This window comes from Protopterus annectens, chromosome 3.part0, assembly GCF_019279795.1.
Source record: "Protopterus annectens isolate FY-2018-M chromosome 3.part0, PAN1.0, whole genome shotgun sequence".
Lineage (NCBI taxonomy): Eukaryota > Metazoa > Chordata > Ceratodontiformes > Protopteridae > Protopterus > Protopterus annectens.
Window position 1 is genome coordinate 1,651,811,997 of NC_056731.1, and position 24,114 is coordinate 1,651,836,110.

Sequence of the window (24,114 nt, forward strand, 5' to 3'; positions counted from 1 at the left end):
CTCAACCTCCCGTATCAAAGCCTGTGGAAGTGGAGTGGAAAACGGGCAGAGAGAAGGAGAGAGAGCCAAGACCATGGTCTAAGAAACACAAGAGGTCTCCAGGCCTCCCTTCACCAGTTAAGACTCCTAGGATCTCTGACTCCCCTCGGCTCAGATCTCCATGGTTTTCCTCAGAGCTGGAGGAGACACGCTCTACTTCTAGGGCTTTGGTGCCTCAACCCACAAGGTCGGAGTCAGTGGCCTCATCGAGGTCCACCTGGTCCTTATCGTAAGTCAACATGGATAAAATGATGAGGGCATTCATTCGTACTCAGATCCAGATGAGGGTCTTGCCAGCCCTCTCTCCCTCTGGAGGGGGGAGCTCACTTCCTTTTTTTCAACCAATTTCTCCTTTCCGATCTGTCCACCGGGTTCGGAGTACCCGGATCCAAGGATGGCTTTAGTCAGGGGTCAGTGCCGATGATACCTGCTTCCTTGACGCCGACAGCTGCCTGGAGCGTGTCTGATCCGACCAGCTCGTATCTGAGCCACTGTCGGAGCCAGAGCTTGGGTGTCAGATCCGAGGGAGTGGAACTTTTTTCATCGACTCCACCTTTGTCGGGCCAGGTTCCCTCCCCCAGAGCTCCGTCCACTTCGGGCCCGTCTCCGATTCTCTTGTCGGACCTGGGGAGACCGGCCTCCTTATTGTTTCCACAGGAGGTTCGTTCTCCCTCGGCGTTCTATGTGGTAGAACGGGTTCTCTCCACTGGATCGAGACCCATGACTGTCCCCTCGGACTCCGTCCAGATCCCCTCGGCTTTTTCTACAATTCCCATTATTTTACCAGAGGGACAGCCCATGCTCGAGGATCCCCAGACGGTTTCCACTGAGAAAGAAGTGGCTTATGAGTTCCCCCCCCGGAGAGCCCCACCAGGGATGTGCCTCGCAAGCATACATGCAAGAGGAGGCACTTGGACCCCCCCCCCCGAGTCCCTCACCGAGGATACAGACTTGGATGATAGGGAAGGTTCCCCCAGGTCACCTCTCGAGGATATCTTCTTTGGAAACATCATGGAAATCCTTTGCCAATGGGGAGGTTGATCTGCCCCTAAACTGTCTTCTGATGAGTCTGTGTTCCTGGAGGCTTTCGGCACGGGCCCATCTACTTCCTGGGTGTCCCCTCCCGCAGATTCCTTGGTGGACCTGGTCACCTCATGGTCATTGAAGGAGCCGAACACCGTGGAATCAATTCCCAAAAGGCCTGACAAGATTTTGAGTCCACCTTCTGATAGGCCAGCATGGAACAAGGGCTCCCCCGTAGATGCTATGGTGGTAGCAGCAGCCACAAAGAAGGAACTAGCCCAGGAGAGTTCCTCAGTTCATTCTCCTGACCGAGAGTCACGGATGATGGACCGCTTAGGGAAGCAGGTATATGCTTCAGCTACCTTTTTTATAAGGGCGCTGAACTACCTGGCACATGTCACAAGACTCCAACGCGACCTGGTAATGGAGCTGGTGTTGTCTCCCCCTAAGTCCATGTCGCAGGAGGACAGGGACTCGTTCTCCACGAGGATGGCCACTTTGAAAGCAGTCTCCAACACATCCATGCGACTCCTTTCACATGCTACTAAAGGAGCTGCTAGGGTGGCTGGGAACGGCGTGTCCATGAGGTGCAATGCCTGGCTCAGACTATGTCAATTCTTGGAACCTTACAAGGCGTCCTTTGCCAATGCCCCTTATGACGGCTCTACTGTTTTTGCTAAGACCATCAAAGAGACATTAGTCCAGAGTGAGAAGGATGGGAAGACACTGTCTGCCATCGGGATCCGCTTCTCTAACCCTCAAAGGTCCTTTTCCCAGAACCAGAGAGGGCAAAAGATGATGTGGTTCCATTTGTCGCAGTATTCCCGGGACACTCAGGGCTCTTCTTCCCCCAGAGGCAGAGGGGGACAGAATGGATGCTGGACCAGAGGCAGAGAGTGTCCGAGGAATTTTGGGTCTCAAAAACCTTCTCGGACAGACCCGACAGCAACCCTGAGGGGTGGCCCGACTGCTCTACTCTGGAGGCAGTCGGGGGACGATTGTCCTTGCACCTGATGGCATGGGAGTCCATAACATCAGACCACTGGGTGCTTCAGATCATACTCTATTCCCTTTGTGGGTCCCCCAACTCTCCCAAACACCTCCCAGACGTACCACCCATGCAAAGGGAGGCAGCAGCACAGGAAATTTCCAAGCTGTTAAAAAAACAAGCCATCAAAACTGTCCCCCCAGATCAGTCTGGGTCAGGCTTCTACTCCAGGTTCTTTTTGGTGCCAAAGAAGATGGGGGATTTAAAGCCCATTCTGGACCTATCTACCCTGAACCTGTCAGTTGCCAAAGGGAAGTTCCGGATGGTCACACTACAGTCCATCATGCCGTACCTGCAAGAGAGCGACTGGATGTGCTTGTTAGACCTCCAGGATGCTTACTATCACATAAAAATGCACATTAGCTTCAGGAGATTCCTCCGCTTCTGGCTAGGAGTCAATCATTACCAATTTTGAGCCCTACCCTTTAGTTTCACCACAGCCCCCAGGGTGTTCACCAAAGTGATGGTGGTGGTAGCGACTGACCTGAGGCTTCAGGGGATTCAGGTCTATCCGTACCTAGACGATTGGCTCCTCACTGCTCCCACCAGGTGTCTACTCTTATCAAACCAGGGATTACTTCTTAACACTTGCCCTGCATTTGGGGAATCAAAAATCACTACTAGATCTTGTCCAGGTGATAGACTACATCAGTGCAAGGATAGATACATTGCAGTACAAGATCTTCCTGACCTCACATAAAAATGCACAGAAGCTTCAGGAGATTCCTCCACTTCTGGCTAGGGGTCAATCATTACCAATTTTGAGCCCTACCCTTTAGTCTCACCACAGCCCCCAGGGTGCTCACCAAAGTGATGGCGGTGGTAGCGACTCACCTGAGGCTTCAGGGGATTCAGGTCTATCTGTACCTAGACAATTGGCTCCTCACTTCTCCCACCAGCCGTCTACTCTTTTCAAGCCAGGGATTACTTCTTAACACTTGCCCTGCATTTGGGGAATCAAAAATCACTACTAGATCCTGTCCAGGTGATAGACTACATCAGTGCAAGGATAGATACATTACAGTACAAGATCTTCCTGACCTCGGAGAGAGTACAAAACTTGAGGATGCATGTCTCCCTAATCTACCATTCTTATCTTCTAATGGCGGAATCAGTGTTGAGGGCCTTAGGTTCAATGGCGGCAACCATAATGCTTCTCCTTTGTGCCTGATTACATATGAGAATTCTACAGTGGACACTAGCTGTACAATGGTTCCTGTTGGAACTTCCATTGTTGTATCCAATACAACTCAGTCGAGTCTGTTGGTCGTCCCTCATATGGTGGATGTGCTCTCCGGACATTTTGGAGGGATGACCCTTTGTTCCAGCCCCTGCCCAAGCCTCAGTGACCACGGATGCCTCCCAACTCGGGTGGGGAGGCATTGTTCGGGCTGGATAGTCCAAGGCCTGTGGTCCCTTGTAGAGACCAGCTTGCACATAAATGTTCTAGAGGTGAGGGCAGTCCTTTTAGCGTTGCAGGCCCTTCATGCCTTTCTTCCTCTGGGAACCATTGCAATTCATTCAGACAACATGTTAGTGGTCTGGTATGTCAACAAACAGGGAGGGACCAGATCTTACCCCCTTTGTCACGAGGCCATGAGAGTTTGGGAATGGGCGATCTCCACCAGTCATTTTCTTATCGCAACGCACATTCCAGGATGGTCCAACATTCTAGCGGACAGGTTAAGTTGGACTATTCTGATGCCTTTCGATTGGTGTCTGAATTTTTCAATAGCGGAGCAGATCTTCCTCGAGTGGGGTCAGGCTTACTGCAATCTCTTCGCATCTCCTTCCAACGTGAAGTGCAGTGAGTTTTTTGCTGTGCACCCCCTGCTGGGGGACTCCCCCAGAGATGCTCTAGTCCGTGCTTGGCCTCCCGATCTTCTGTATGCTTACCCTCCAGTACCTCTTATTCTGAGGTTTCTACAGAATGCTTGTCGACTGGGGAGCAAAGTGATCCTCATTGCCCCATTTTGGCCTTGCCAGGTATGGTTTCCCTTCCTTTGGTCTCACCTTCTGGTTCCACCTTGGATCTTGGATCCCATTCAGGATCTGATTTCACATCCATTAGGGGTTCCTCATCTGAATCTGGACAGTTTGAAGCTCACAGCTTGGCTGCTCCAGTTCCCATGATTGCTAGGACTCCTGGATTATCCTCCTCAGTTAGGTCTATTTTGGTGGCTGCATAAGTCTTTTACCAGGAAGGTTTATTGCAGTAAATGGAAAATTTTTCCTTTTGGGCCTCTCAAAGGAAATTAGGCACCTTCATGGCTCCTATTTCTGCCATTCTTGATTTTCTAGCTGATATTTTTCAACACAGAGCTAATTCTTCTACTGTCAAGGTTCAGTTGCCTGCCATTTCTCATTTTCATGTGGGTGAGAATTCTGCCTTTCTAGCCTCCTCCAGACTGAGCCTCTATCAAATGGACTTTTCTGCTATGCCCCCCAGTCAAGGGTCTTGCTCCCCCATGGGACGTTACTATGGTTTTTCAAGCTCTGGTCGCTGTGCCTTTTGAACCCGCTGCAACTACAGATCTAAAATTCTTATCTTGGAAAACAGCATTTCTGGTGGCTATTACCTCTGCAAAAAGGGTTTCAGAACTGCAGGCCTTGTCCGTCAAAGTTCCTTATATGATTTTCCACAAAGATAGGGTTTCCCTTCAGACCAATCCAGCCTTTCTTCCCAAGGTAGGATCACCAGTTAATATTAACCAAACCATCAATTTACCAGTTTTCTTTCCTAATTTTGCTAACAAGATGGAATACAAACTCCACCTGCTGGATGTTTATAGACAGTTATGATTCTATTTACACAGGACAAAAAATTTCCGTAAATCTGATCAATTGTTTGTATCTTTCTCTAAACCCTTTTTGGGTAAACCTATCTTCAAGGTCACTATTGCTAGGTGGATTTCTTCATGCATCCTTCAGGTCTATAAGAACAGAGGCATGTCTCCTCCAGGTCAAGTGAAAGCTCATTCCACTAGGTCCATGGCTACATCTGCGGCCTTTTGGTCTAGAGTCTCTTTGGATGATATTTGTTCTGCAGCTACTTGGTCCTCATCTCATACATTTATTTCTCATTACAAATTGGATTTGACTTCCAGAAGGTGAGCATCCTTTGGTTCCGCGGTGCTCCAGAATATCCTTCCATGAGGGCCACCCAGGAGTTTAGTTGCTGGGGACTCTGTTCCACAGGTTGAAGACCAAATGAAGTAAACTACTTCAGATAAAGAAGTTATGTACTCACCATAACGTTCCATCTGAGTAGTTCTACTTCATTTGTCTTCAACCGTCCCTCCCTCCTTCCAGACCTTGTCATATGGACAGCCTATGGGCTGCAGTTATATGTCACAAGTATTTTTTTCAGGTCGGGTTATCAGTATAAATATCAGCAAACTCAATCAGGGGTTGGAAGGTAGTGGAGGTGTATTATGAGTAAGGGGAGGAGCTTGGAGCAGATGCTAGTAAGATTGCCAGCTCGGATCCGATATCCCACAGGTTGAAGACAAATTAAATAGAACTACTCAGATGGAATGTTATGGTGAATATGTAACTTCTTTTTAGTATGTAATGTTAGTACTATTGGCAGTGAAGCTTAAGAAAAAAAGCATAAAGGGCTAAATATTGAGTGGCTTTAGACTATCATTGATCACATTTAGTATGTAGTAAAAATAAGCAAAAGTCTGATTTGCAAATAATTATTTATCGTTGAAGTCATTATTTCATTGAAATTGTTTCATGTGTTATTCCAGTTATAAAATATTATTGTAAATGTAATGGGGAACTTGTGGATCTTTTTTTACTAGGTGATATCCAGATTGGAATGATGGATAGAAAAGGACAATTGGAAGTTGAAGTAATCCGAGCCCGTAACCTTGTTTCAAAACCAGGTTCAAAGACACTGCCAGGTAGGATTCTACTTTACATTCTACAGTTGTTTACAAGAAACATAGTTTCTTTCTCAGGTATAGTAGATTGTTATTGAAGTACATGACAAGAATGAGGGAGTGAGATGAACAAAGGCCATGTAGTGGATTTATGTTTGGATTTTGTGTTTGTAGCTTTCCAAGTCACCCATACACTCTCAAAATTCTAACTGCAAGCAAAACATAGTGGACATTTTTATTCCTATGGTTTCAAGTTTCAAGATGAATTATTAAGAGATGTTTTCTTTTACAGGAAATATTGATAATAATTTTTCAGTAATAGTTATGAGTCTAAAAAACATGAAGTGCTTCATTATGGATGAAGTCAGACTGGTCAGGATTCGCAATTTCATCTAAAGGAAAGACTGAGGAAAGAGAATAAGAATGATTTACATTATCATATATTTGTTGATGATCTAAGGGTAATGATTTAATTTACCAGGAGGTGAATGACAATACTTTTTTTGGGTCTATATTATTTGAACAAAGTTTTCTCCCTTCAAATACCATATGGGTGACACCATATGGTCGAAGTTAGAAAACTTTGAATACTGAAAAAAAAGAAAAAGTTCACCTAACATGTTAAAGCAGGGGGGCAAGCCCCCTTGCACCCCCCCCCCGCTCTTTAAATATACCAACTCTGAGATTGCACTACAGTGCCGTAAAGGGAAGTCTTCCCTTTACCGCATTATAGTGCAGTGTCGGAGAGCGGGGGCTGTGGGGGATGTAGGGGTGCTTGCCCCCCTGCCTACAACCCTTAGTTTAGGGTTTAGTCTTTTTTTTTTTTTTCAGTATTCTAAGTTTTCTAACTTTAACCATATGGTGTCACCCATATAGTATTCAAAGTTAGAAAACTTTGTTCAAATAATATAGACCCCTTTTTTAAACATGTATAACACTGGCTGAGATTGCCCATCATTATGCATTCATTTAATTGACGTGTTCTTTGTGTTGTGAGTGTGTATCATGAAGAAGACCCAACTGAAATGCAGTGCATAATTGTATTAAGGTTCACTGCCAAACTTTATTTAAAGGAGTACAACAGGTTTCTCTAATGTATTCCTCAACTTTACGCCCCTTTTCCTCCCTATTTACATTGTCCTCTGTAAAGCAACAACAATAAAGCATTTACAATTTTTATAATTCCCCTTACTTCTGTAACAGAAGCCTACCTTCTCATACTATGATGGTTTCACTTACAAAATGATTCTCTCACGTTTGAATAAAGCTTGCTGGAGTCGCCCAATTACTGACATCATCGAGGCCAGGTAGTGCAGGTACTTTTTTTTTTTAATCAGTTTCCTTTCCCAAAGTGACATCACCACAGCCGTCATCTGATTCTAACTAAAATAATAAGACCCACCCATTCTGTGATGTCATGGCTCCCTTGTCCTTCCCCCAGCCTGAGTGCTGTTCATTTGATTCAGTAGTAGTGTAACACCGATGTTTGTAAACACAGAAATTTGGTATGCATACTTGTACATTCTGCATGGCAAATGATGCTTGGGTGGTGTATCGCTTGCATACTTCTCTGTTGTATTTGCACCAGATACTGCTAGTGTGCAGTGCGGGAATAGAAAGATTAAAACATTACCCTGGTATCAGAGGTGGCAGTGCAACATATTCATAGTGGCTTAACATGAGAGTAGCTCTAAGCAAGCACCATGTGAAACCTGAACAAGCACCTAGAATTATTCAGTGCAGCTTCCACACCTTAAGTCTGAAAATGAATTCACATACTCACATGAACAGGAGTAGCTGCATATTGATGGCTAAAGGTGTATGGGCATGTCAGGTGGTTACTACACTGCAAAACTGGTATGTAATGGTGGAGATATTTGGAAGGCATGAGCAAATACACCAGTATATTAAAGCCATAGCACCAATTGAACTGGAGGCTGGCAAATAGATTTAGTAAGGGATTTTGTCCATGCACAAATATTTCAACAGTGATTCTTTGCAGTGGCATCCATTATCTGATTCAAGGTAAGTTAATCTTGATGTCCTTTATTTAAAAAAAAAATCAATAAAAAATTTACTTTGTTATAAGTGACTTCTTGACACAAGAAAAAGGAAGGAGAAAATATAGCAATGTGGTTTGTATGTACAAAGACAAATCCAGGGACACTGCAAAAGGTTTTTTGCAAACCAACCAGTGGAGTAAAAACATATGAAGGCAAACACTGAATACCAACACACTTTGCACATGTAAATCTCAATTTTTAACAAGGTGGAAGCATAAAGTGATACCTTAGCACTTAAATTAATAAAGATCTAAACTGGTTAATAGTATAAATGTTTTATTCTTTAGCTCCTTAGTGCAAGACCTTACTGGATGTGATTGCAGTCAAGTAAGGCCATGGCTATAGTGCAGCAAAAAAAGTCCCCTCTAACAAAGGAAATGCTAGAGCAAAGATTGAATTACATGAGTCAAGCACCCTGCTGAGATCTGCCAGTCAATGGAATTACCAGGTCAAATTACCCTCAGGACTTTGACAGCTAGGGAAGCTAAGTGTTATGGGGGAGGGGAGAAGTAAATGGACTGGAATCCATTGTCTCACAAATTAGTGCCATTTAAACTAAATTAGAAAAAAAGGCAGCAGTAAACAGCACTTTGAGTGTGTTCTGTGGCATTTGCACTGTTTCTGTTTTAAGTAGTCATCCAGCAGCAGGGAATGTTACTTACACTGTTCTATTTTACTCAGTACTTTGTACGCATGCAACATCTATGAAATGACAGGAACTTTAGGCAAACGGAGGCCTGCATGATGTAACATTTTTGAGCCAAACAATGATTTCTGGGATACTGGATGGCATCCTGATTTATCCATACCACGTCAATATGCCAGCCTCCAGGTGGTCAGAGTCTGGAATTACATATAAAAATATTTAAAATCCTGTAAATAATCCCAGAATGCTGTTAAAGTGTAGGAAACATCATGCCATGATGTTTTAAACATGTTTTTTTGAGTCTGTGGGTGTGGTACTACTTTAAGTGGACTGAAGCTCCACAGCCTCAGTTGCTATTTCAAGATTACACAGTTTTCCTGTCCATTATGTGGTAATGGTGCCTTACATGTTTAACAGTTTTGCATACCTCAGAGTCCTTGTTAATGCTGCTTTAAATTTTTTCCAAATTAAGACTCCTTAAAGAAATAAAGTTTCAGATAATTCCAAAGGCTGTGACACAGAATTGTTTATTCTTTCTGAGTCTCCAGCCATTAAATAGCAATAAAAGCACGTAGTCCCAATAAACCCACTATATCTACCTGAGTCGCTGAACCTCGCATCACAGCAATTTTGTCACATCAGTTTGCAAGTAACCCCTAGAGTACACATACTTTTCTAATACCTCAAGCTTATTTTTTATGAGCTAATATGAAAACCAATAAAAAGTATCCCATTCCTTTACTTTGTTATTCACACACTGAAGTCACTCTACCTTGGTGAAAAAATCATCACTGACAGGAGATGCAAAACCTGGCTGTCTAAGGTGTATGAACCTCAAACCAGCCAAAGGTCACTTTAATAAAAGTACTGCCTATAGTCTAGTTAGGAGCATGGAGTGCAAGTAAATGCCAGCTTGAACTGTCACGCTTGTGAAAGTGTAAATCAAGCTTGAGTGATGTAAGTAGCAGTAAGCCACTGCAAATAGAGTTGCCACATGTTAATTATCTTTCATCCTCACCACATGCTCCAGGCTTCTGCATTTTTAGTGAGGATGTAAGCTGTAATGATTGCTTTCTTACTAAGAACACATCTCATTGTGTTATTTATTGGTGTAGCTGCACTGCCAATATGAACTAAGGATTGCTACACTCCGTATAGGCTCAATGAAAGGCTACAGCTTGGAAGTGGATGATGTGATAGTAAGGAGGAGGAAGAGTCTGGATGTCCTCTGTATCCAGTATAGATGAAAGGGCAGTGCAGCAAAGTCACTTGGCTTGGGATCCAGAGTCTACTATTCAGGGGAAAGATGGACTAGAAATAGTGTGGGAAATGTAGTGAGGGAGAAGCTTCAGAAGACAGTGGGTGATGCCATCAGAATTAGTGACAGACTTATGGCAGTCAGATTCTAGTGTCAGTATAAAACAGTATTTATAATCTCAGCCTATGACCCACAATTACTGTAGCGAAAAAGATTGTGCTTTCAGACAACAGTTGCAGAACCTACTAGATAAAGCAGGGCAACACAAGTTGGTGTTGATAGTGGGGGACCTAAATGAACATATCGAGATAGAACAGGATATGAAGACTGTGTCCACATGGGTGAGGCAACAGATGTAAAGAAGGAGAGGCCATTCTAGACTTCTGTCTGGTAGATGGCTTGATGGTACCCAACAAATGATTCAGCAGGAGAGACAGTCACAAGATTACATACAAGAGTGGCCTTCATGCAGCTGAGGTAGATATGAAGACTGTGTCCACGTGGGTGAGGCAACAGAAGTAAAGAAGGAGAGGCCATTCTAGACTTCTGTCTGGTAGATGGCTTGAGGGTACCCAGCAAATGATTCAGCAGGAGAGACAGTCACAAGATTACATACAAGAGTGGCCTTCATGCAGCTGAGGTAGATTTCCTCTTAGTAAGGAAAGAGCATTGGGATAAAAACAGTGACTGCAAAATCATCCCATGTGAAAGTCAGGCTGCACTATAAACCCCTTGTTGACACAATCACCTGCAAGCAGTGGTCAGAGAAGGCTCTAAAGTTAACAGGATCTAGGCTGAAGACCTGGAAGTTAAGTGGAAAGATAGCAAAAGTTCAAGGAAATACTTAGGGCTCAAGCACCTCTGGAAGAAGTCTTAATAGGTAGAGCTGAATGGCAGTGCCTCAAAACAGAATTTATGAGGACTGTAGAACAAGTATGCATCTGAGCCGGTAAGGAAATAAGGTACATAAGCAAAATTGGGGATGGATGCAGAAGTCTAGAAAGTCATCAAAAGAAATAAGGATTGCAGAAAAAGTGGGAGATAGAAAAGACAGACCAGGCTAAGAAGGAATACTGGCAGGCCAACAGACATAAGAGAGCATTTGCAGTAGTAAAGAACAAGGCATCAGAGGCACTCTACCATTTTCTGGAATGGGAATCAGCAGATGGCACAAAGAAACTCTATCAAGTTGCAAGGAAGTACTGACAGATAAAGAAGATAGTCAGACACCCTTCATAAGTGATGGCAGTAGCAACCTGCTCACCAGTCCACACGATATCAAAGACAAATAGGAGTATGCTTCTGCAGCTTCTGAATGAAGAAAACATCACAAACACTGTACTGCCTCAGACTAGACACAGCCTACAATAGAAGAAGAAGAGCCTACACAAAAAAATGAAGAACAGTACTAAGAAAAATGAAGTCAATGAAAGCAGCAGGCTCAGATGAGGTCACTGCAGATATGATCAAAATGTGTAAGTTAGGGGAGTAGCTGCTTCTGTGGGTACTCATAGCAGTATGGAGGGAAAGGCATATTACAGTTCACTGGAGAATAAGCATTCAAGTGCCAATATACAAGAACAAGGGAAGCATTCAAAACCGTGTGAAGTGTATAGCTATCAGACTCCTGTCATAACCTGGAGACATCAAAAGTCTGGACAAAGGCCCATGAAAAGTCGGGACAACTGGCTAAAAATCTGTATGCTGATTAACATAAAATTTGCATACATGATTATGTAACCACACCCACTACAGTGGAATTGTGGGATACCAACAAACATTCAAATTCAAATTGAAGAACAGACACAATCTATATCAATCTCAAATTTTATATCAGTTGCTATTCTCTCCTTCCTAATCAAACTGGTAGAAAAGAAACAACTAGTGAACTGCTTATTACAAGCAATGTTTCTGTCTCAATAGAGCACAGATTTAAACCCAAGTACATTACAGATGCAGCATTACTTTCTTTAATAAATATATGTTTGTATGCACTGCATTGCTGCTGCTTTACTATTAGACCTCTCAAAATTTTAATGCAGAAAATGCTTATATCTTCTGAAACAAAGTTCTTTCTCTTACGATATGTCCCCACTAAATAAATTCCTTAACTTGCTACCTGACCCATAGGATAGCAAAACTGACTAGCCATAACACAATCTGTGTCTTATAGTATGAAACATGGATTACTCAGTGACTTGTTCACTACTTTCTGCCACAGGGACATATATATATATATATATATATATATATATATATATATATATATATATATATATATATATATGTATATGTATATATCTGTTTCAATTAATTTATTTGATGCATGACAGATTGTCAGAAGTTAAGTTAAAGATGCTACCACCTCTCCAGAAAGACTATTTTTTCAGTTCTCTGTCATTGTTTCCATGAAAAATTATTATTTTCATTGTATGCATACAGGCTACAGTTAACTTGATCTTTAAACTTTTTAGTCACGGACATGGTCATAGAGATATTAAACTGGCCTCACTGACATGACCTGGCACTATCAGCTCCTGTACACTACAAATATCCTGCCAGGCTGCCACCATGCATCCCTGTCTCAACTTTATGCAACTTCTTGAAGCACTACTTCTGTACAGAAGGCCACAGATTCACTGAAGTTAAAGGCATCTATAGCCCGAAGCTATAAAAGTGAATTAAACATCGCTGTTCACTGTCTGTTGAAATTGAAAGCCCGAAGTTACATAACTCACTGGACAAACACTGCCCAGTGTTATTTGCTTCTATTAGTAAATACTCTACTTCCTTGACTATACAGGTGATGCGCAACAAGCAAATCCCAGCTTAGGCACAGATTTCAACCATCCTGTCTTCTAATGCGCCACAAAAGTGACCCCTTCCAATTAACTATTGAAATAATATATCTCTTTAGTATCCATCAAACCAGCATATGTGTATGTATTTGTAAAGGGAAGCCTGCAAGACTTTACAGTACATAATGTCTATGTTGCATACACCAAGAAAAAAAAAAAAAAAAACAAGTAGCCGAATAGACAACAAGGCTAAATACACTTTCTCCGTACAAGCTGGCTAACTGAAACTTTCAAAATCCTGGCCTGCCAGCAGAGAAGGCAGTCTGACTCGTCACACATAACCACAAAGAGACAGTAAATCCTGAGCTGAATGAATCTAGTTAAATACATGTTGTTGTTTTTTTATTCTTTTATCTGCCGCTGGAGATAAGTGGGTGTGCATCAGTGTCCAGCTCTGAGCCCACTGCTGTTCATACTGGTAATGGACTACATTAGCAAATTGGTTGGAGGGAACAGATCAACAAAGCTGCTGTATGCAGGCGATGTGACATTACAGGCAAACTCTAAATGAATATCAGAAAATGATAGGAGACTAGAATGCAAAGCTGAAGGTACCCTGGTTAAAACTGAGTACGCGTAAGACATGTAATGGCAGCAAATGGGGGAAATCTGAAGAATCTGAAAATTGAGATAGAAGGGGAAAAATAGTGGAACAGGTTAACAGCTTCAGGTATCTTGAGGAGTTGAGAAGAAGGGAAGGCTGAATGAGGAGGTCAAATCTAGAGTCAAAGAGGCTGCAGTCAACTGCCACACAATGTCAGAGGTAATGTGCAACAGAAGAATACCAAACAGGCTGAAAAGTAAGGTGTACAAAATAATGGTGCAACCAGTACTAGTGTATTGTACAGAGAACTCAGCAGTGAAGGCAGAGCAGTGTAGGAAGCTAGAGATGATTGAGGTGAAGTGCCCGAAATGGGTGGTAGGAATTACACCATAGGACAGATGAAGAAATGAGGACAAGTAGCTCCGATTGCAGAGAAGGTCAAAGAGAACAGATTACGGTGGTTCAGGAACATGTGCGGGAAAGCAGAAGACAATCTGTTGAAGAAGATTTTGGAGAGAGAGGATGAGAGTAAGAGGAAACATGAGTGTCCATAAAAGAGATGAATGGATTGTGCAAGAGAAGACCTAATATGCTGAGGCATGACTGTCAAAGAAGGTAGGACATTCACCTTGAATCAAAAGAGAGAGATGGCGACAGCTGAGGTGACATCCTGACTTTATGTAGACCATGGGAAAGAGGGAGCTAATGATGGTAGGAGTTATATGATGTGAAATGATCAATATGCTACTTAGAAGTTTGAGTCTCTGAGGTTAATTCTACATAACACCCAATTCAGCTTTGCTCCCCCTGCCCACATACATTTATGATATGAAAACTTTGCTGTTCAATGAATAAGTGAATATTTAAGCTTTTGAATAGTAATACATTCATGGTGAAAGCTGCGCCATAAATTTACAGTCTTCTGCTTGCACTAACTTGCTGCTCTGAAATGCCTTCCTTCTCCATTTTATTTATGCAGATGCACAATACTTACTTGGTTCAGAAAATAAAAGCAACTTGAAACTGGTAATAAATACTGCTTGCCTGACTTAAATATTGGGTCCTATCCACTTTACCCTTTAGATTAAACTTTGCCATTTAAGAGTAGGTTTTTTATTCATTTGTTAACTGAGTAAACCCACTGGATACAAGTATCCGTTTTCAGGTGTGAGTCCGGAGCACTGTCTAGTTAACTGACTTGTTTAGAGTCACACAGTAGGCAAATACAGGTGGAAGGAATCAAATCATGAACTCTAAGTACAAGAAACCGTTTTAGCAGTTCAGAGCCTTAATCCTCTGTGCTAACTATCAAACATATCCCCCTATAACTGCCTTCACTGGTATGTATAGTAGCTATGTTATCCGGTTATGTGTCTTTAAAAAGATGTAACCCTCTTATTATTCATTGTATCTTTGTAATAGCCCAGGTTTTTTGTATTGTAATGAGCAGTGAGGTATGTGAAAAACTATAATTTTCATTATTTGTATTATAGTGCTGTGATTAGACCCTATTGCAAATACTGAGTTTTTTACTTCTCTTTCTTTTGAAGCACCATATGTTAAGGTGTATTTAATAGAAAATGGAAGTTGTAAAGCCAAGAAGAAAACAAAAGTAGCAAGAAAAACACTAGAACCTCTATACCAACAACAACTATCTTTTGAAGAAAGTCCTCAAGGCAAGGTTCTACAGGTAAATATATGTTTATTGTTTCCCATATATAAAGTTAAATGTGATTTTGTTGTTTTATATCTGTCTATATCTGTGTGAGTGTGTGTGTGTGTGTGTGTGTGTGTGTGTGTGTGTGTATACATATATATATATATATATATATATATAAAGAGAGAGAGAGAGAGAGAACCTCAATATTTTAGCTATGTGTAACTAATTATTTATTAGAAAAGCCACATTGTATGTGATCAGGCTTCCTCTATGCCCAAGAAGGTGGAATAATGTTGTATTTGCATTTTTATTGGTCGAGGCATGTTGCTAGAGACTCTGGTAAAACATCTTGTTTTTGTTACCAGCATGGCTGGTAATGACACATTTTGAGAGGGAACCGGTCGGTGCTGCATAGCAGTAATGCTGCTGTACATGTGATTCTGCTAACACACTGAAGTAGAAATTGGTTTGTTGAAGTATACTAGGTTCATAGGTAAATTCTAGGCAATCAATCTACAGACTATAACAAGCCTAGCTAATAAGAAGAAGTCAGAATCAAACCCTGTACTGTGTATATGTGAGATAGCCATTACGCCAAGCCTCTTCCCAAATGCATTTTTTCCCCTTTCTAGGCTCATTTGCGTAATGGAGCGATGTTTACAGGACCCACTGGAAAACATTTTTTCAGAGTCCTGTTTTTGAACTAACATAATATGTTACTGCATTTTTGTATTTTTATTTCTTGTAGTGCAGTTCATTTTAAAAATGTTTTTATGCCGCGGTGGTGCAGCGGTAGCATTGTTGCCTCACAGCAAGAGGTTCTCCCATTCGATTCTCGGCTGGAGTGTGGGGAGTGCCTTCTGTGTGGAGTCTGTATGTCCTCCCCACGGTTTGGTGGGTGTTCGAAAGACATGCGTAAATCGGGCGTGCCTTCGCTGAAGGTTGAACGTCGAGCTGGCACCTCGGCGTTCGTGAAAATCTACTGGCAATCATTAGCAGACCGGAGTTCCACTGTGGCTACCCCTAACTGGGAAAAGACAACAATAACATTTATGTCATAATTTTCTAATTCCCAGAACACATTGCATAATACAGATTATTGGCTGAATCATCACCCTAACCAAAATAATTATATAGGAATACAAAATACGGACTAACGTTAATTTTTTTTAAACCAAATTCTGCAACATCACATTCAAAGTTAAATGTGCAGTCTGAGTTTTCATTATGCTTTTTGTTTTAAGCTTTATGTCTCATTAACAGACACTGAACACTTAGTGCATTTACTTAGCCCTACTATTACTTTCAGAGTTCCTTTTTTTTCAGAATGTTAGAACTTAGCAGGGCATCATCTTGCATAATATCATAGTGTCACTTGACACTTGAAACAAGAGTTTCATGCTTTATGCTTTACTTGGTTTTGTACTATAGTCCTTGCAGGCATATTTTAAGGGTTTTTTTTTTTTATTTCATTTCATGATAGAAATCATTACCAGTTAGAATTCCTAAGTATTGGAAGAGATACTTTTATATAACATATGTTTTTTCTTGATCCCAAAGAGGGAAATTGAGAGGTAGAAGTAACACTCCATATGTTTGTGCATTTCGTGTATTTCCTGTTACTCTAATTCTGCATTCTGAAAAGGCTGTTCAGAACAGTTGTTCATGTACTTAAGTTTGGAAAGGGGCAGTAGCTACATAAATTTCTAGAATGTAACTTGTGTCTTAGTTTAATAACTTATAAGCTGTCACACTGTATAAATTGTGCTTCCCTTAAACAACAGAAAAGTAATTGCTTCTCCTTCCCTGGATTTCAGTAAAGAAAAAGTATATCCATAAATCTGAGCAGATATTTGTTTCTTTTCATACCAGACGTTTGGTTTGGTGGTTTCTAAGCCAACCATCTCCCCCTAGATATCTAAGGCTATTTCTTTTTGTTATTTGTTTCATGGTAAATGGTATCCTGCTTCAGTATGAGCTCATTCTACATGAGCAGTAGCCTTTTCTGGAGCTATCTTCAAGGGTCTGGAGACTAGATCCATTCTAGAGACTGCTACTTGGTTATCTGTCCACACTTTTAGTGTAGATTATAAGCTGGATGTCATTTTTAGAGCCAGGGCTATCCTTCTTGGGTTTGTAGAGGGTTCCTCTGTGCCATCCTCCTCCCATACTTTACAGTAACTTTGGTAATCTCCCACATGTTATGAATATTGCAGCAGTGATAATGACATAGCACAGTTGTGCAAGATCTTACCATAAAAGTATATTTCCTTCTGTTTACTGTTGCAGTATTATGTTCCTCTCTCCTGTCCCATTTTCCCTCTTTTATTCTGTTGGGGACACTCTGCTGGCCAAGGGGTCTTTGCCTTTCTTACATTTTTTCTCTTGTTCTTTTTGTTTCACCCCGGGTACATATGTTCTTCTTTATTCTTGGGTTGCTGTAGTCCTCCTGGGGTGCTTCAGTTCTGAATACTGAACATACATATGTATGTCATCTTTATGCCTTGTGCAGTGCAGGGAGCATACACGCCTGACGTATGATGCTGGGAGGACGTAAAGGCTTTGAAAAACTGGCAAGTGTTGAGCTGTCCTTGGCGGGAGATCCCAAATGTGATGATTACTGCAACAGTGAAAAGAAGGCCATTTACTGTTATGGTAATATCTTATATAACTGTACTTTCCCTCTTCAGACATGACACATTTACATTCAGAATAAAGTCATTTAAAGAATGTTTGAGAAAATACTAAAAAACAACCTTATGCTACAGTATAAGCAGTTTGATCACTGAAATCTTAATCTTGCTACAGGGTCACTGAAGCAATGAACAGTGTCTCTCTTGTGGCCATAAACAGAGAACATATAAGTCACAGTTTCTAATCTTATCCTTTGTTGTTGCCTAATTTTTATCATTATATCTTTTGTATTCCCAAAGCACCCAGCTTATTGAATCTCTCATACATATATAAATACTTCTCTTTTAAAGGTTTTAGAAAAAGTGCACATTTATAAGCCGTCCTGTGACTTAATTTCTGCTAGGGTATGCCTAAGTCTGAAGTTGGTCTGAAGGGAAAAAATAAATCCAGCACCACCCCCCCCCCCCAACACACATACACACATGCAGGAACTCGCAGATGAATGATGACAGTATGCAGATGTTCAGCAAGTAAAATAGAACATCATAATATATCTCTTCTGTACATTCTGCCACCTTATGAGGTATGTGACAATAAAGAGACCTCAGGTAAGAATAGCTTTGTGAAGTGCATATAGAAGTAACAGCTTGCACTTTTTTAAGGTAACATAACCTGTTAATTTTGGTATGGTATTCATCTTTTAACATCTATAACTTGCATGGAGTCCTGTGTATGAATCTGTCAGATTATAAGTTAAAATAAGCAGCACATTATCTTGGAATGTTCTAGATCTTCACCCAGTTTTTAAGAAAGTCCTTAAGGTCCAGCAATATGTAACTGAATAAAGTATCAAAGACACTGACAAAGCTGTCCTTGCCATGACCATTTACTGCACTTGCTAACATCTAATACGGAAAAGTGGGATAAATCTTCTGCAACATAAATTTACATCTGTATATTTTAATTGTGTTTATTGATTCATTCATTCATTGGCCAACACCTAGTTTATTATTTTCAAAGTCATAGGGGAGCCAGAGTCTGTCCCAGCAGTCACTGGCCATAAGGCAGGAAATCGATCAGGGATAGGATGCCAGATCTCAAAGGATGTACACATACAGTCATTCACACAGTCCATGCACTGCTATGGACAATTTAGAAATTTGCCAGTACATATTTCAGCTCATCTTTGGGATTTTAGAAGAAACAAGAGATTCCAGCAACCCCATACTTGCAAATGGAGGACATATACTTTATGAAGAAGGGTCCCCAGCCAGAAATTGTGCCAGAGAATTGAGCATTATGAAAAAGTAATGTTAACTGCTGACCACTGTGTCCACCCATATTATAGTCTGAAGTAAAGTGAGTGTTACAGAAAATAGAAAACATACTAATGTCATTTTTTTTAGTGAATTTCCATGTTCTAGTGACTAAATAATGTTTTCACTGAAATGTTCTTCATTAAAAGAAAAAAAAAGTTTTGGACTCCATTTTTGAAAGGAGTCTTCTGTTGTGTAAGGCATTTTCTGAGTTGTTTTGTTTCCAGGACCCAGGAATTAAGGCAGAAGAATTAAGTATTTGTTGTTGCAGACATGATTTTATTTTGAAAATCTGGGTTGCTTTGGGTCTATAACTACTTGCACAGGTGATACAGAGAAACTTTTCTCCTTCTCATACTACACTGCTTTGTTGTAATGACAGCAGGAAATACAGCTGCAACTAGTGCTACATATATAATTTTTGGTGATTTGTCATTAACATCAGAGTAGATCACTACATTGGTATTCATTCATTTCTTTCTCTTTTAATTTCTTTTAACCAGTTGATTTCTTGCTGTCCTTGATAAATTTTTTCCTCAGTAACTACTAGGAATTATTGCTGTTTTCTTTTGGCAGCACACCCTGAAAAAAATTAATGTACACTTCTCTACTGTTACAGTCTGGCAGTTGGCTTAGAGGATTAAGGAGCTGTTAACAAGTTGATTCCTGTGGTCCAGTGGTGCAAGGTGTAATTCTCTTAGCTTCCATTGGCTAAAGGTGTTATTCATCAACATCACTTAACCAGACACCGCTCCCAGGCTGAGTCTGAAAATGGTCCATGGGGATCAGTGCTGTAGCCTGGAAAAACAAACACAAATAAAAATCCAATTCTTTGAACAACAAGACCAGTTTGTGAGGGTCAGTACTTCAGAAGGCCTAAACATAGTCCTTCTTAATGATAATTCTGTTTCACATCCTTAAAATAGCAGAATATAAATACCACAGCAGTGATGTATATTTCAGTACGTCTTGTACTTTTTCCAGTGACATTGGTGTCCTAATCCTCCAAAAGATAGCCTTTGGTTTCCAGCTTTCCTTTACTTTATGCTGCAGCAAAGCATCCTCCATTCATCTGTTATCCTTTCCTGAAGGAGCCATGATATTCTGTATACCTAACTTGCTGTCCTTGGCTAATGATATAGCAATTTAGATTTGTTGTTAAGACTCGTATCTTTCCTGTGACCAACACCTCTGTTAGTGAACTTAGCATAGCACAGGAAAACAAACATCAAGTTTTTATTTATGAAATACATCCTGCTAGGTTCAGTGCAGCAGTTAATTAAAGCATTCATATTCTACCCATCTTTTTCATTTCTTCTCCCACTTAGAGTTTATAAAAGTAATGTTTTTTTCCCTGCAAGTTGGTATTGTGGGTATCACAATGGCTAGGAGATTACATAGGTAGACAAAAACCCTCTCTCTCTCTCTCTCTCTCTATGTGTATATATAAAACAAAAAATATTGTGTTTCAGTTCAACAAAAACTCAGTGACACTCCTTCTGAAACACATCAACACCACCACGATAGAACAACAGAACAGTTCCTCTACACGACAGCACAAAACCAGCCCGACTACTGAAACTTGTAAAACCAATAATAAATTTAATATACATGAAATGTTAAGCGCTTTCACTCACAAACATTGTGAGCTTCTTCAGAACAACCAATCATTCGTACATAATGTTTAAATACATAAAAAGGCGCCAAATTATTTGATAACAATCCACTATTCTTAAAGAGACATGATGCCATATGAGGTAAATGTAAAAAAAATAACATAAAATTCACACATATATAGACTTCACACATATATAAACATAATATTCCTGATATACTTAATAAAAAATAATACAAACATATAAAATACAAGAATAATTATACATATTAAATGTTTATCTTCTTCTATCCAACAGTGGTTTAATAGATATAAAATCATTTAATCCAGGGGGGATGTTAGCATCAGTAAGTAATTGCCACCATATTTCCTTACAAGCCAAAACATTTTAATATCACCCCCCCTAGGGTCAGGGATAATGTTTTCCAAAATACCAAAAGTAAATTTGTGTTCATTTCCATGTTTTTCCACATGCTTGAATAAAGCATTTTTGTTGTCCTTAGTCCTGATACTATATAGGTGGGCATATAACCTCTTCTTAAAACACCGCTCTGTCTTACCTATATAGTATCCTGGACAAACCGTGCATTTAGCCAAATATATAACATATCTGGTTGCACAATTTCCTTTAACAAATCTAATCTTAGTTCTATTAATGTTATCCAAAATTAAACCTTCACTTTCATTTATAGTATGACATTGGTTGCATTGTCCACATTTTGTGGTATGCTTATTCCTATTCTCTGATCCCCTATTCCTATCACCTTGCTCTAAATATCCTTTGATGTTTTTCCCCATTTTATATACAAAAAATGGTTTCAAACCTAATACCTCTTTGATTTCATCATCCACTAAAAAAATATTCCACATACTGGAAATAATCTCTTTAACATTGTTCGTGTATGGTCCATACTCTATTACACACGCTCTATTAAAACCATTTGAAATGGATTCTTTCTTGATGTTAGAATTCACCCCTTTTGCCCTAGCTCCCAACAACGGTATGTATTTTACACCCCTTGCCCCTAACACATATTTCCTCACATCATCCATCATCTCTACCTGATAATTTCTGTCTAAAAATAAACTAGTAATAAAATGTAGTTCATCAATAACATCCTCATAATCCGATGTCATGCGAATAGCTCTCACACATTGCCCCTTAAAAATATTGTATTTCATTTTTCTCGGATGATTACTGGAATATTCTAAATAAGAATTAGCATAAGTATTTTTCCTGTAAATTTTCGATTTAAACTCATTAGACCCTTCAAATACGTAGGTATCCAAATATGGAACTCCAGAAGTAGAACTTGTAACTGTAAACTTCAGATACTCACTACTGATGTTAAGGTATTCCAAAACCTGGTTAAGGCGTTCTCCATCATCATCCCACAGAATGTAAATATCATCCAGAAATCTGGAATAATAACTCATGTCTTTGTAAAATTCACTATTAAAAATAGTCGAGTTCTCCCAATCAAGCATAACCAAGTTGGCATATATGGGGGCACAAGCGGCCCCCATAGCTACCCCCTTGGTTTGCCTGAAGAGTTCCCCTTCAAAGTAGATGTAATTATGTTCTAACACAATAGACATAAGCTCTAACAATAAACAAGTACTATCCCAGTCTAGATTACCATACTTATAAATGCTGTTTTGGAAGGCTTCCATCCCTTCTTGTTTGGGAATACTAGAGAATAAATCGACCACATCAATCGAAATAAATGTCAAATTAGATTTCCAACTGTTAACTGGAAAATTTTCCAAAAACTGCCAGGAATCCTTAACCATATGTTCCACTTTGTCGTAAATGTGTTTCAATTCATTGTCTATGACAACACCCAAAGGAAAGGTTTTAGACCTACTACCAGATATAATTGGTCTGAAGGGTGGAATTAACTCACACTTGTGAGTCTTAGGTATCCCTATTAAAGTGGCCAGTTGAGGAAATTCCACTTTCATGAATTTATACAAGTCCTCTGATATTCTCCTATCAAGCAAAAACTCCTCTATGTACAAGTCTATTCTTCTATATGCGATGTTAATTTCATTTAATGACACTATCTCATAGTTTCCAGAAGTATGCAAAATATCATACATTCTCGTATTATACTCAGACCTGCCAAATATCACGATACCACCACCCTTATCGGGTTTCATTACCCTGATGTCTTTGTTATTACTTAATTCCTTGAGTGTATGCCATTCTAAGTTGTTTAAGTTGGTATTAACCTTCCTATTTTTTCTGTTCTGCAACTGGTAAATTTCCCTTGAGACTACATTATCAAACAATTGAACAGTAGGATGCATAATGGGGACAAAGTTGCTTTTTTGCTTTAATTTATTCACTTTCCCTCCAATTTCCTCACCACTTCTATAAAGCAGACTTAGATTGAGTCTCCTAATAAATAATTTAAACTCCTGAAGACAGTCGATTAATTTAAAACATCCTGTAGGTATATATTTCATTCCTTTTGATAGTATATCAAAATGGACCTTATTAATGGGAAGTTGTGTATAATTATATATCTTGAAATTTTTATACTTAAATATTGGGCCATCAACCTCAGTTCTACTTTCATTTCCTTCTTCCTCAGCTACTTTAGATGTGCTACTAATATTTAATACTTGTACCCCTTCTTTCTCCAATTTCTCCCCTTTGTCCATTCTGTATATTCTCCTCCTTCCATGTCCTTGTGAAAATTTGAATTCAAAGGATGCAATTTGCCATTATATAATGACTGCCTTTCATATCCATGTGTTTTATCATCGAAGTCTCTACCTGTACTGCTGGAGGGATGTGCAGATAACCTGAATTGTTTGGTCTCACCCCAGGTGTAAGACGCACTCTTACTATATTGTTCTATATCTCTTTGAATTTTCTTACACTTCTTCTCATATATTTTATTAGTCTTCTGTTCCGCCAATTCAAACTGCTTGATATACAATATTTCCCATTGAGGAAACATTAAATCCTTAATAATAATTTCATTCAACTGTTCAACTTCGTTTTTTTAAGACACCCATGGGGGTCGATTTATCAATTAACACTAAAAATGAATTTACTAATTTATTTGACTCATTTGGAACACAATATATGAATTTATTGATAAAATGCAATGATGAGAAACTGTGTAAACTGATGAACGAAGTTGAACAGTTGAATGAAATTATTATTAAGGATTTAATGTTTCCTCAATGGGAAAGATTGTATATTAAGCATTTTGAATTGGCGGAACAGAAGACTAATAAAATATATGAGAAGAAGTGTAAGAAAATTCAAAGAGATATGGAACAATATAGTAAGGGTGCGTCTTACACCTGGGGTGAGACCAAACAATTCAGGTTATCTGCACATCCCTCCAGCAGTACAGGTAGAGAATTTGATGATAAAACACATGGATATGAAAGGCAGTCATTATATAATGGCAAATTGCATCCTTTGAATTCAAATTTTCACAAGGACATGGAAGGAAGAGAATATACAGAATGGACAAAGGGGAGAAATTGGAGAAAG

General features: G+C 39.9%; 1 protein-coding gene across 5 annotated transcripts in view; it reads left to right on the forward strand.

The window, feature by feature from the left end:
* RIMS2 (regulating synaptic membrane exocytosis 2) overlaps window positions 1-24,114 on the forward strand; it is a 6,281,053-nt gene that overhangs the window by 6,241,919 nt on the left and 15,020 nt on the right. For all 5 annotated transcript variants that reach the window (XM_044065683.1, XM_044065685.1, XM_044065684.1 and 2 more), the window contains 2 exons: window positions 5,920-6,021; window positions 14,920-15,059. In XM_044065683.1, the coding sequence (XP_043921618.1) occupies window positions 5,920-6,021; window positions 14,920-15,059 (242 nt within the window). The remainder of the gene's footprint in view (window positions 1-5,919; window positions 6,022-14,919; window positions 15,060-24,114) is intronic.